At 48.7% G+C, this 14569-nt stretch overlaps 1 protein-coding gene across 1 annotated transcript; it reads left to right on the forward strand.

Annotated features, from left to right (window-relative positions):
• The first annotated feature begins 31 nt into the window (after positions 1-31).
• Positions 32-14289, forward strand: FAM161B (FAM161 centrosomal protein B). The gene is made up of 9 exons (XM_032344977.1): positions 32-187; positions 2650-2966; positions 3895-4445; positions 5955-6301; positions 7341-7468; positions 9474-9638; positions 9870-9969; positions 12262-12404; positions 13188-14289. The coding sequence occupies exons 1-9, from the start codon at positions 131-133 to the stop codon at positions 13324-13326; spliced, it is 1947 nt and encodes a 648-aa protein (XP_032200868.1). The 5' UTR covers positions 32-130; the 3' UTR covers positions 13327-14289.
• The last annotated feature ends 280 nt before the right edge of the window (positions 14290-14569 follow it).

Genomic DNA, 14569 nt, shown 5'->3' on the forward strand with positions numbered 1-14569 from the left:
CATACGCCTGGGAGCCAATCAGAGGCCAAAGCCAGAAGGGGGCGGAACCTAATCTTGCAGCTAGTACCGCCCGCGCACCAGCGCGTAGCCGGAGCTGTCACCGCCGCCTCGGTCTCTGCCCGCGGAGAAGATGACCATCGGGAGGGCTGCAGGAGCCCTCAGTGGAGGCGCTCAGTGGAGCCGTCAGGTGAGGAGAGAAGGAGAGGAATTGGGTCTGCGCCCCGGAAAGGAATCTCTAAGAAAGGAAACTGTTTGACGTTGCCTTGGAGACAGACGGCAGGAGCGTGTCGCAGGGGGGCGTGGGATTAAAATCCGCAGCGTTTGAGGCCCCGCAGGCGGACTCCCCAGGGCGTTGAGTCTTACGTCAGGCCCTTCGTAGAACCACAGCGATGGCCCTCGGTTTTCGCTTATCCTGTCAACTACCCTAGAACTGATAGTCCGATGTTGTCCCCATTTTGTAGAAAAGAAAACTGAGGCATAGAGGGACTAAGAGATTTGCAATAGAGGGGCGCCTGGGTGGCTCAGTCAGCTAAGCCTCTGCCTTCGGCTCAGGTCATGATCCCAGGGTCTTGGGATGGAGCCCCGCATTGGGCTCCCTGCTTAGCGGGGAGCCTGCTTCTCCCTCTGCCCCTCCCCCAAACTCGTGTGCTCTCTCGCGCGCTCGCTCTCTCTCAAATAAATAAGATCTTTTTTAAAAAAATAGAAAAACGGAATCCATACAGAAAGTTGCTTAGGGCTGGCAGCGAGGGAAGGGTTGGAAAGAATAAGCAAAATACGGAGTGACTACTAAATGGTATGGGCTTGCTTTCTTTTTTTAAGATTTTATTTATTTATTTGACAGAGATCACAAGCAGGCAGAGAGAGGGGGAGAAGCAGGCTCCCCGCTGAGCAGAGAGCCAGATGCCAGGCTTGATCCCAGGACCCTGAGATCAGGATGTGGGCTGAAGGCAGAGGCTTAACCTACTGAGCCACCCAGGATCCCGCCAGTATGGGCTTTCTTTGGGGTGATTAAAATGCTCTAAAATTGATGGTGGTGGTGATTGCACAGCTCTGTGAATATACTAAAGCGCACTGCATTGTACTCTTTCCATAACTGAATTATTTAAATTATATGGTGTCTGAATTATATCTGGATAAAGTCATTTTTAAAAAAATTTTTTCCCAAGATCACACGCTCCTCGGTAGCAGCGCAAGGGCTGGAGCACATTCTTTGACTCAGAATCCAGTGTTCTTTTCAGTATTAGAGCTGGACCTTAGAGAATCATCCCCAAGTGTCACCTGGAGGCCTGTAGGCGCCTCTGCTCCAGGTGCAAGCAGTCATCTTATCCCGCCCAATCCTGGCCTCACACCTGCTTCTCTAAGGATATCTCATACCACTGTCCTCCAGGCACCCTGGCCCTCCTTTTGCCTCTCCAAGAGCCAAATTTATTCCTGCTTCAAGGCCTTTGCATTTGCTTTTCCTTGAACCCAGAACCCTCCTACCCCAGCTCTTAGCAAGACTGGCTCCCTCTCATCAATCAGGTGTTCAGCCTAAAACTCCTCCACAGTGAGAAAGTAAAAATCAGCCCAAGACCAAGAAAGTACGGTGCAGACTGCAACAGACACAGCTAAGGTGAGCCGCCAGATGAGCTGAAAACAGTGTTTCTCACGGGCCACAGCATACCTGCAAAACGATTAAGACCTCCTTCTAAATGATGACGCTTACCTATCAATTACTTACCCAGCCCCACTTTGTTCTGTTACCCTTGGAATCAAAAGTGCTCACTCACTCACGGAACCGTGCCCTCTTCACGACAGCATCCGTTCAGAGTGGATACAGAGGGATCCACCCCCTCCCCCATCACTGGGACAAACCAGCCCCAGGAAAAGCCCCTCCCCATCCCCCACCCTGCACGTTCCCTTAATTTTTCATGGTGTACTCCAACAAATTAATAAACCTAGCTCTGATTATAGGTACTCTTCCCAGATTTTTATCGGACGGGCTTTTATCAACAGAACAGCTTCCCAAACCACTTCATCATCGCATAATCTCTCAGTTTATGACTTTCATTGAATATATTATCACCTTATATTGTCTGTCTCCCTCTCTCTACAGCATAAGCTTTGTGAGTAGGGACTTGTGTTCTCAGCCTAATGCCCAGTGCACATTAGGCACCAAATAAAGATTTTCTAAAGGAACGGAGTATTGAAACCCACTTTCTAGGACACTGTTCTTTCAGCTAGAACACAGTATCTGTCCAGTTAATTATTTGTTCCTAGTAACGGGGTAGATCTTAGGTAGAATAGGAGGAAAGCAGAGGTGCAGACAGGAGGAGCGGGAAAAAGAAGATTGGCAACAAGTAGGTAAAAACCAAATAGGGCAAGAGTGTGGCCAAAGTCTGGGTGGGGTTCCTGGAGTGCAGGGGGCGGAGTGCACGCCACAGGGCAGGTACTCGGTAACTGTTCACCTGTCTGCTTCCCTTCCCTGCCCTTCAACCAAGCATCCCCCATATACCAATTTGTGAAATTTCTTTAAAACGAGGAACAATCTTATTTTTCTTCCTTCCCAGTCCCTAGTATACAGAGACTTATTCAAAGTGAAGTTAGCAGTTATGTTTTGAGTAAATTTGGAACGATAGTTGACCCACCATTTATTCTATTTCACGGTAGGTGTTTCCCCCCAAATCCTCCTCGGACTCGGAGACAGAAGAGGAGCTGTCTGGGGACGGACCGGTTTTGCCCAGGGCTGGCAAACTGGATGACTTCCTCAGCCCAGAGGACTTGACGCTTTTGGATTCCGACTCAACTGGGAGCATTTCCGAGTACCTGGAGGTACTAAAGCAGAAAGGCAGGTGGTGCCTGTTGGAATCCCTTTCTCAGTCTGACCCGGACAGTGGTGAGAACTTCTCCGAAGATGAGGACCTGGAGAGTTTCTTCCAAGACAAAGGCAGGGGGAAGCCACAGGTCCAGGACCCACTGTCTCCAAGGTAAGGCACCTCATGCCCAACTCTAGCCAATCCCTTGTGACTCTGGGCCTCATCCTCTTCCTCAGTAAAAACCATTCTGCAAGCTGTCCCTTACCCAGGCTCCAGATCAGAATCAACCTTCGGAGCCAAGTGTGTTCTGATTCCGATCTAGAATAGATTCCTATCTATTTCCTTCCTAAATCACTTTGGGTTACCCTTAGTCACTGGAAGCACTGGGATTGACTAAAGGGATGCCCTTCTCACTCCCTCCCAAGAATAGTAACAAGGTACACTGACCTTGGCCAAGCCCTTCTATATGTGTGTATGCTGCATTTATAATATTTAATATTTATTTTTTCTTCCCACTAACCCTGTAAGAAGATACAATTTTTGCCATTCTCCAGATGAGGAAATCAAGGTTCCAAGCAAACCCTGCTAAAGGTCACATGGCTGGTAATTGTTTGAAGCAAGATTTGAACCTGGGTCCGACGCTAAAGCCCGGCTCTGTTCCACTGCACTGTTCTCCTGCCCGTGTGAAAATATCAGAATGCAGGGCGCCGGGCTGGCTCAGTCGGTGGAGTGGGCAGCTCTTAATCTCAGGGATGTGAGTTCAAGCCCCGCAGTGGGTGTGGAGATTACTTTTAAAAAATCTTTACAATAAAAAAAAAAAAACAGAAAATATTAGAATGCAAAGTGGTAATTCGTGAATCAGTTGTGAGAAAAGACTTCCTAATGGGCTGCTAGATGGCCTGAGGGAAAGGAGGGAGGCCCAGGCGAGGGAGGCACAGGCTCAGAGGCCTATGGGGCCACGATGTCAGGCTGAGAAGCCAGCTGCCACCTCCTGGGAGGGAGGACAGGGATGAGCAGGAGGAGGGGCCAGCCTCCCATCTGCCACCGTCCTCCACGTGTCCTCCACGTGTCCCCCAGGACAGCTGCTTTCTCCCTCCAGGTGCAGCTCGACGAGGCGCTGCAGCTCCCTGAGCAGCCTTCCCTCCGACGATCCTAAGGGTCGGCCCCAGCCACCCCCAGGCTCCAGGCCCCCCTCGCAGCACAGAAGCATCAGCTCCTGGGTGTCGTCCATCACGGTCCCCCGGCCGTTCCGCATGACACTGCGTGAGGCCCAGAAGAAGGCCCAGTGGCTGGCCTCCCCTGCCTCCTTTGAGCAGGAGAGGAAGCAGGCCCAGCGGCAGGGGCAGGAGGAGGCCGAGTGCCACCGGCAGTTCCGGGCGCAGCCGGTGCCCGCGCACGTCTACCTGCCCCTCTACCAGGAGATCACGGAGCGCAGCGAGGCCCGCAGGCAGGCAGGGATCCAGAAGAGGAAGGAACTGCTCCTCTCCTCCTTGAAGCCCTTCAGCTTCCTAATGAAGGAGGAGCAGAGAAAGGAAGCCGCTAAGCAGAGGGAGCTGGCCGCCACAGCCAAGGCCAAGGTCCCCAAGCAGAAGGCCACCAGAAGGATTCCCAAGTCCATTCTGGAGCCAGCCCTCGGGGACAAACTCCAAGGTAAAGGCCTCCTTCCCACCATGCTGCCTGCTGCCTGGGGCTGCCAAGGGGTGCTGGGGGGACTTGGGCTCGGAGTTCAGCCTGGCTGGGAGATGAACTCGTTGCTCTGGAGACCCGGCCTCCAGGCCACACTCAGGGCAGGCCACGGGGTATGGGGCTGGCTCTGTCTGTGTCGTGGGGGAGCCCTGGCAGGAGTGAGTGTGAGAGGTGGCCTGGCATGCCCTAGATTGGTCCTGTGGCTGCTCTCGGGACACGAATGCATCGGCAGAACCAGTGAGACAACGAAGGGCCAGCTTAGGCCAGTGCCACCACCAGCTGCTCCCGAGGGAAGCTCCCACGCTGCCTCATTTCAAGAAATGGGGTTCGGTAAAAGGACTCAGGCTTTATTCATTCAGTAACGTGCCAAGCTCCAGGCACTACTGTGTGTGGAATAGACAGACCTGGAGTTGGTGCACACGGGAGGCAGCCAGATACCAGGTGACAGAGCCCACGGATGTGGTGAGTGGTCTACAAGGTGTAAAGCCTTCCCCCTCAGGGAGCACAGGACACAGGGACCTCACGTCAGATGTGGTGAGGCAGTGGAGCAGGTAGGGAAGGTCCCGGGGAAAGAGAGCACTGAGGCAGCCCCTGAAGGAAGGGAAGAGGGAGGAAGAGTGAACCGGAGAGAACAGGGCAGAGGGCAGAAGCCGCAGAACCCAGGCACAGGACGGGGGGAGAGAAGAGGGAGTGGGGAGGGAGAGGCAGGCCCTGGGCAGACCTGGGGGCTTGTAGGCGGTGGGAGAGGGTTGGATTTCCTCCCAAGGGCACTGGGGAACCCCTGAAGGGCTTTATGGAGGGGCTCGGGATCAGATCCGCAGCCCAGGAAGACCACTCAGAAGCGGCGGTGGAGACGGTTAAGGGGGGGGGACAGGCCGGCAGGGTGTTGGTCTGCAGGACCCCGTGTGGACAGTGCAGTGGGAGATTGTGAAATGACAGCAGGGACGGTGAGGAGAGGCCCGGCAGGAGCACGGGTAAAGAGCAGAGACCGCAGAACTTGGGACTGACCAGAGACAGCAGGCGAGAGTGATTTGGGCAACAGCATGGGTCTCTGGGTGGATAGCGGGTACTTGCCCTGAGTCTGGGGGACCTGGGAGAAGGGGGTGACCGGCCCGCCTCGCCAGCTCCACCTCTGAAGAAGGAACCACAGAAAGCATTCGGTGCCCGTGGTGTCCGTGGTGGCTGCCTCTGCGGCCTGCTGGTACCTGGCAGCCGTGTTCTGGCCAACGTTTATGAACGAACTCTCCAGAAAAGACAAAGCAAGCTGATCTGTAGTGTTTGCCATTGTCCGTCGTGTAAGCACAGCTCTCCTGGCCGACAGGGAGCTTCCCGTATGGAGTCAGCTGCCGCCCGAAATTCCTGCGGAAGCTGTCGGTCGGCTCCGGCGCCCTCCGCTAGGGCTTCACAGGGAACATTCTCCAAGCCCAGGCAGGTCCCCTCTCACCCATCACCACCCTGACTTCTTCTCCACAGAAGCGGAACTCTTAAGGAAAATTCGCATCCAGATGAGAGCCCTAGATATGCTCCAGAAGGCCGCCTCCCCGATCGCCCCCTCCGGGGGCCGGGTGGGCCCACAGCCGCGCGCGGCTACCCGAACCCAGAAGGAAAAGCTTGCGTTTCTGCACACGGACTTTGGATTCCAGCCTCGTGTGAATCCTGCCGTCCCTGACTACGAAGGCCTTTACAGGGCCTTCCAGAGAAGAGCTGCCAAGAGAAGGGACACCAGAGAGGGGACTCGCAACAAGCCCTTCCTGCTGAGGACCGGCAGCCTGCGTCGCACTCCGCGGTCCTGTGATGCCGCCACATCTGGAGGGAGGAGGGTGAGAGCCCAGGCCGCTGCAGGAGGGTCGGGGCCTGGGACCCAGCAGACAGGCCAGTCTTGATGGGAGGCACTTCTCGTGACATTTTCCTTTTTTTTTTTTTTAAAACAACACTGGCTCAGGGGTGCCTGGGTGGCTCAGTCAGTTGAGGAGCTGACTTTGGCTCAGGTCATGGTCCCGGGGTCGTGGGATCGAGTCCGCATCAGGCTCCCTGCTCAGCGGGGAGTCTGTTTCTCTCTCCGCCTGCTGCTCTCCCTGCCTGCGCATGCGTGCACACGCGCGCACGCTCTTTCTCTCTCTCTGATAAATAAATCAATCAATCTTGAAAAATAAATTTAAAAAATTAAAAAGAAACACTGGCTCCTTATAGAAGGCTGATGAATCATTGACCTCTACCTATGACACTAATAATACATTATATGTTAATCAATTGAATTTTAATTTTTAAAAACTTAAAAAAAATTAAAATAAACACTGGCTCCGCTGTAAGCTCCACAGTTCCTATAAATTGAGAACCATAATAATACTTTCCTTGCCTCCCGAGAGGGAACTTTTCTAGAGAAATTTTGCAGAAATAAGTCCAAGCAAGTCTAGAAGGTAGGGAGTTGGGATCAATTGCTCAGAACCCTGTATCAATTAGAAAGAACTCTTCCCAGCTGATTTTTTTTTCAAATATTTTATCCATTTATCTGACAGAGATCACAAGTAGGCAGAGAGACAGGGGGGAAGCAGGCTTTCTGCTGAGCAGAGAGCCCGACGTGGGGCTCGATCCCAGGACCCTGGGATCATGACCCGAGCGGAAGCAGAGGCTTTAACCCACTGAGCCACCCACGTGCCCCACTTCTCATCTGATCTTAAAACTTTAGGACTGATATCCAACTGTAGGCCTAGTAATAAACTCATTACTCTTTCCATAATCCCAGGAGGGGGAAAAAAGGATTCTCGGTCTGACTAGTCCTTCACTGAAAATGAATCCTAGTTAGAATAGAAACTCATCACACATGGCTGTCCCATCAGTACCAACCTTCGTTTCTTCTAGGACTCTCCACAGCCACCAGCCACACCCCTGCCAAGGAGCCGTTCTCTGAGCGGCCTTGCTTCCCTCTCCGCCAACACCCTCCCTGTGCACATCACAGACGCCACCAGGAAGAGGGAATCTGCAGTCAGGTGAGTGGTCGAGTCCGAGACCTTGGCCTAGGATGGGGATCAGTGGTCAGCGCTTGGATCTTGACCCCAGTGCTAGAAACCATCCTGCTGCTGGGCCTCCTCTCTGGTTATCGGAGAGACCTATGGGGTGGAAGGGAACGCTGATCGGACAGGAATTCACGTCACCCCCTACACGCAGTGCTGGAGAACACCAGGCCATCACTCAGCAGGTGCTCATGGGAACTTTGTGCCAGTTACAATGTTAAGCCTGGAGATGCCTTATGGAACCTCTAGTTTAGTATCTAGTATGAAATACAGAAAAGCAAAGAAGTTACCATATTTTGTAAGAAGTGCATTGGTGGGGGAAATACAGGGAAACTTGGGAGCACTGGATAGCCTGGGGCAGGGGTCTCTAATCTCTGAAAAATGAGGAATTAGCTGAAGCCTGGAAAGAAGGTTCCAGAGAGAACAACATGGGTGAAGACCCACAGATGAGAGAGGGAGCCGTTAGGAACAGGAATTCAGAGAAACGTGATGGCAGGTAGTGGACCAGGTCACAAAGAGAAGGCATCTACCACACGGCTAGAGACTGTCTGAGATTCATCTTTGGGGAATTATCAGAAGTTGGTTGGGAAGCAGGAGCCTCCTTACTTTTTAATTCTTTAACTGACCTGACTCTGTCATAGTATTGCTCTCATCAGACCAGCACCCCGGCAAGAGTTCCTCAGCTAGACCTCTGAGCTGAAGTTGGCAGACAAGGTCATGGTAATAACACTTACGACTAGCATCTTAATCTTAGTGCTTTCCTGTGGGGCTCAGAGAGGAGTACTCGGGACCTACTTGACTCTTTAGGACACGCAACAGTGATCTTAGAAATGTATTTAGGGGGCGCCTGGGTGGCTCAGTGGGTTAAGCCTCTGCCTTCAGCTCAGGTCATGATCTCAGGGTCCTGGGATCGAGCCCTGCACCAGGTTCTCTGCTCAGCAGGGAGCCTGCTCGCCACCCCCCCTTCCGCCCCCCCACCTGCCTCTCTGCCTCTCTGCATACTTGTGATCTCTGTCTATCAAATAAATAAATAAAATCTTTAAAAAAAAGAAAGAAAGAAATATATTTAGAATCTAAGGGGTACTCCCTTCTTCCTCAAATTTCTTAGGGCTATTGAATCACTATCCTGAGGCCCCAGTAAGATAAGCCTTATGAACGGGAAGCTCGCCCACCTAGGGGATGTCTGTATTTACTTCCCAGCAACGGGGAGTTTGATACCATGGCAGACTCAACTTCCCTGCCTTCCTTCCTAATCTGTTCATTTGAACGTAAATATCCAAATGCAAGAGTCTTGACTGTTTTTTCTTTTCGTAGAACTCTCCATAGTACCCTGTCAAATGATACTTACACAAACTAAGTGCTGTAAATTAACCCCAAACTGTGCAGGGAAAGAGGCCTATTTTCAGTTCTCTGTGAAAATGCAGAATTGTATTCCCAAGGGCCCATGAATCCAGGCACCTTCGAGCACAGTGGTCCAGGGCAGAGGCTTGGGAGTCAGACATCCTGGTTCAGATCTTGGCCTCTCCACTGGCTTGCGGGGGCGGCTTTGAGTAAGTGGCTTACTCTTTCTGAATCTCCATCTCCTCGCCTATAAAAAGAGGGGCTTACAGTTCTCACCTCATAGGGCAGTTAGGAAGATAATGGATATAAAGCACTTGATTCCTTTCTCCACTCAGTTCCGAGTAGAGAGCTCAGCAAACAGCAGCTCTCAGGATCATCTCATTTCCGGACAGGCCAGAAGCATGAGTACAAGGATATTTTAACTCATATGTTTTTTCAGTTCAATTAATGAACTTCTCCTGGGGCAGAAAATTACTGTGTCCATAGTGCTGGGAAGGCTTCATCTGCCAATTTCAGAATCCTATTCTTTCTGAAATGCCCTTCATTGAAAATACCATTTTACTTTCCAGAGAGGTTACTAAGACTGCTTTCAAATATACTCAAGTTGGTCATCTGTATGATTTTTGCCTCCTCTCTTTAGAAGTTCACTTGAAAAAAAGGACAGAGCAGATGAGAGTACTCAGTGGTTGGAGATGCACAAAAAGAAGTGTCAAGCGATGTCTAAATCCGTGACCTTTCGTGCCAAAGCCATGGATCCCCATCAAAGCCTGGAGGAAGTGTTCAAAGCAAAGCTGAAAGAGAATCGGTCAGTGTCCTCCCTGTGTCAAAGAGTGCCTGTCTTGGGATCCAGTAGATCATGAGCCTTGAAAAATGGCAAAATGGAGTTATTAGACTCCTATAATCACACACAGTCAAGGATTTTGCTAGGCACAGTTAGGAATTTACAATGACCTTGGGAATTACTCTGCATAATTGGAGTGAAGGCTATTCCAGATTGGAAAAAGAGAATTGATTCTAAGAACCTTGTTAATTCCAGGAACAATGACCGTAAAAGAGCAAAAGAGTATAAGAAAGAATTGGAAGAAATGAAGAAGAGAATAGAGACAAGGCCCTACCTCTTTGAACAAGTTAGCAAGGTAAAACTAAACCAGCATTCATTTTCTTTCAGTTTTGGATGAAAGGGCTCTTGAAAATGATGGGATAGTTTTATTTGTTTGTTTGTTTGTTTAAGATTGTATTTATCAGAAAGAGTGAGAGAGAGAAAGAGACAAGGGAGAGCACAAGTGGGGGCAGGGTTAGAGGGAAAGGGAGAAGCAGGCCCCCCTCTGAGCAGGGAGACTGATGTGGGACTCGATCCCGGGACCTCCTGACCTGAGCCAAAAGCAGATGCTTAAATAACTGAGCTACCCAGGCGTCCCATGATGGAACAATTTAATATCTGGGTATTAAACATTTCTTTGGGCTCAGGAAGATTCTAAATTAGACCTGTTATTAACTACCATCTCCCTCCCCTCCCAAGTACATAGTGCAGTGGTGAATGCTGCTTAGACTGATTTCATCCAAGACAGGACTCCAGAGGCATCTATAAAGTATTTCACTTCTGGAGTGTTTGCTGCGGTCTGGCTTTCAGTTTGAATCATGGTGAGGGCTAAATCCCACATACGCAGGGACAGTTTGGCTGTGTCCGTGAGACGATCTTTAACTTGCTAACAGAGTCTCTCCCCCTGCAGTGCTGCTACCCTGGGCATCCCCAGCCTCCAGAGCTGTGGCCCATTTATGGGTCTCCAGACATTGGTATGCTCACAAGCACCCCAGAAAGTCCTTTTCAGATTAAGTGGCCTTCAGGATAGAAGAATCATTTTAAGGTGTTCTCTAGACCTTTAGGGAAGTTGCACCCAGCTGAGATCTGGTCTCCCTAAGGAAGCTCTGGAGCTTCTGAAGCTGGTTTGGATGAACGGCCTCAGAAAGGCCACCATCCCCGGGGGTATGGGGTTCTATCAGGCTCTGCAGATCCCTCTTCTCTCCAGTTTCAGATAAAAGTTGGGGTTTCCTAGTGACCTGATTCCAGCAGCTGGACATCAACTCCATCTTACAGCCAGTGTGTCTTATCTAGGCATTTTCCGGGTACACTCCTCCCCCACCATACATACCATACACAGACTCACACATGCTGGATGGTCTTGGGTTTACTTAGCAACTAGCATTGCTCAAATCTCTCATAATGCCCTTTCCTCTTTATGTTAATTTTTTTCAAGCAACCTCACCCTCAGATCACAACAGATCTTTCACCACTCCAGGAAAAATACAAAGTGCTCTATATGATTTTGCTTAAATTAAAACAAAAAAGAACATTTTCCTCCTCCTCAGGCATACCATCTATCCTGTTAAGAGTGTTTTGTTAGGAGCGCTCAGGTGGCTCAGTGGGTTAAAGCCTCTGCCTTCGGCTCAGGTCATGATCTCAGGGTCCTAGTGATCAAGCCCCGCATTGGGCTCTCTGCTCAGCGGGGAGCTGGCTTCCCCGGCTCTCTCTGCCTGCTTGTGATCTCTCTTTGTCAAATAAAAAAAATTTTTTTGAAGAGTGTTTTGTTATATTTTAGTGGGTGTTTTTCTTTTTACATATGTATTTTAGTGTTGATTTTTTTTTAAATTTATTTATTGGGGCGCCTGGGCGGCTCAGTGGGTTAAGCCGCTGCCTTCGGCTCAGGTCATGATCTCAGGGTCCTGGGATCGAGTCCCGCATCGGGCTCTCTGCTCAGCAGGGAGCCTGCTTCCTCCTCTCTCTCTCTGCCTGCCTCTCTGCCTACTTGTGATCTCTCTCTGTCAAATAAATAAATAAAATCTTTAAAAAAAAATAAATAAAAATTTATTTATTTACTCTAATTAGAGAGAGCACAAGCAGGAGGGGCTGAGGGAGCAAGAATTTCAAGTAGACTCTGCACTGAGTATGCAGCCGGACTTGGGGCTCAGTCCCAGGACCCTGAGACCATGACCTGAGCCAGAACCAAGAGTTGGACGCTTAACCAACTACACCACCCAGGAACCCCTGGTTGTTTTCAAATCTTAAAATGTTTTTAAGTCCATGTTTTCATCTGAGTCTCACTTGATCTTCCAAAAATCTATATCTTTTCTTCTCAAAGGTGGGTCCTAAATCAATTGTTGGCATCCGCTGGGAGTGTTAGATATACAGAATTGTGAGCCTTCTCTGAGACCTACCCAATGAGAATTTACATTAATAACAAGACCTTAGGGTAGTTCCTATGCACTTTTAAGGCTAGAAAAAGCTCTAAGAAATTTTCATGCACATCGGTGCCCAGCACTAATGGGGGGTTGGGGTAGGGGGCAGTTATAGGCATACGGATTAAGCAAGTGATTTCAAATTACCTGGTGATTCACAAGACAGCTACAGCAGATTAATTTCCATTCCACAGGACCTTGCCAGGAAAGCTGCAGAACAACGGTATCGAGACACCCTGAAGCAGGCTGGGCTCGATGAAGACTTTGTGAGGAGCAAGGGTCAGGGCAGCCGGGATGAACAGCAGCGGGGGCAGTCAGAAGGCCGTGATTGTCCCAGGTAATCTCGGATCCTCCTTGTTCTCTGCAGCTCTCGAACTGCCATGCCTCCCGATGCCACCACTCGTGCGTTTTGAGATCATAATCCTGTATATATGGAATACTAACCCAGAGACCCCACATAACACATTTAAATTGGGAGAATAGTGCAATTGTGAATAAAATATAACCGTTGTATATGGGCTGTAGATTCCTTCAGTTTGAAACAGATCATTTTTCCAATTCTACTTCCAGGGCCATCAGTCAAAAATATCTCCACTTCACTTTTGAGGAACAAATGTTATGTGTGTCTGTGGGTGTAAAGGTGCCCCAATGTGTATTTTTACTTACTATAAAATGATAAAACTATTTTACTAGCACTTTTTATTCTGTTTGGATAACTGAAGGAAAAAACCTATATTGAGCTACAATAAAAGCTATACTGTCCTGAACAATCAAAGCCTTTTTCCCCTCAGCATGGTCACCGTGGCTTGTTAAAAATCTAGCACTCATTAAAGAAGTAATTCATTAAAAAAAAAAAAAAAAAGTACTTCATTAGTAGCACCCCTCCTTTGGTATCATATAAGGGAAGGGGAGAAAAGCATACCATCACCATTATTCTCAACTTTGTTTTGTTTCTTAAATCCTAATGGCCCCTCCCTTAATTCCTATCCCAGTTTCCCCCCTAGAAATTTCCCTTTATACCCCATATAAAATAATGAACATGTTGAAACCATCCTTCAGCCTTACATAATGCTTTTAATTAAAAACATTTTATTTCGTAATGCTTTAATTTATTCTGTAGCACCCATGAAACTACAAAACTCAGCACCAGAAATCCACAGCAGGATTTAGAAGAATCTGTACAAGAGCCTACAAGTCCCAAGAAAGAACTGGAAGAGCTGTCTTACGAACTACTAGATAATTGCAAATCACTTGCTTAATCAGTAACACAAAATTACTGCTTTTCAATATTAACCAGCTAACTTGGGGGCTGAGTCAAGGCAGGCAAAACTTGGCTTCTGAGTCAACGGCTACTCTTGGAGGATGGGGTAAAGAGAACTAGCAGTGGGGAAAAGCAGGTAACAAACAGGGAATGATTGGTTTAAATAAATCAAAGTGAAAAACCTCAGGGCAGAGGACCAGAGCTGAGTTAAGCATTCTTGCTTTGTGCCTCCTACTTTAAAAAAAGGCACAAGCCCAAATGCCTACAAGGGGCTAGTTAGGAAACCAATGGCTCACATGTGCTGGGTATGAGAGAGTGGGAGTCAGTAGAGACCAGAGTCTCTGCTAGAACACAGGCCCAGAATTGCCAGATCAACCCAGTTTCAACAGAAGCCAGAAATTTGCATGTTGACAACTAATTTAAAAATTACTTAGAAATATTGCGTGGGAGTAACAAAACACCTGCAGGATGACACGCTTGCAACTTTTGCTACAGGGTCTCTCAACCTCAGTACTATTGGCATTTTGCGCCAGAGGAGTCTGTGTTGGGCGTTGGGAGAGGGCACTGTCTTTACATTATAGAAAGTTTAGCAGCATCCTGGGCTCCTACTCACAAGATGCCAGTAATTCCCTCTCCCCTAGTTGTGACGAACAAAAATATCTAGTCTAGATATTGCCACATGTGGGGGCAGGCAAAAATATTCCCAGTTAAGAACCATGCTATAGTATAAAAGTAAGGCTACAGGAAGTAAAAACTGGTAATTTAAGAATACAGGAAATTGACATGAACTCAATCTATGTAACAAAGGATGATTATGCGTGTCATTAACAAATTAAGAACTATATTTATTTATTACAGTAGTTAATTCTGTCCTGTTATTTGCTTAGAATATGCCACTGTGTGCATGGTATGTAAGTGTCAGCATGAGGTTCATTTTAAATAAATGTGAAAATTCTCTGATAGCCATGATTTTCTACCAGTAAGTGATCTCTGGAACCCTCTTCTCACCAATGATTGATTAGATATTCTCTATCAGCTGTAGAGACAGGATGATAGCAAGAGTGCCTACTCGTAAAAGAAGCACATTTCTCATGTTTTTGTTTTTGTTCAGCTTTCTGGAAAAATTCAAAAGTATCTGTTATTATTGCCATTTTTCCAGACTCAGACATAGCCCCTTCTTGTGATGACAGAGAGGTACTATGATAACTACTACCTAGGTTTTTTAGTTAGAGAGGAAGCTG

Source organism: Mustela erminea, chromosome 5, assembly GCF_009829155.1.
Source record: "Mustela erminea isolate mMusErm1 chromosome 5, mMusErm1.Pri, whole genome shotgun sequence".
Classification (NCBI taxonomy): Eukaryota; Metazoa; Chordata; class Mammalia; order Carnivora; family Mustelidae; genus Mustela; species Mustela erminea.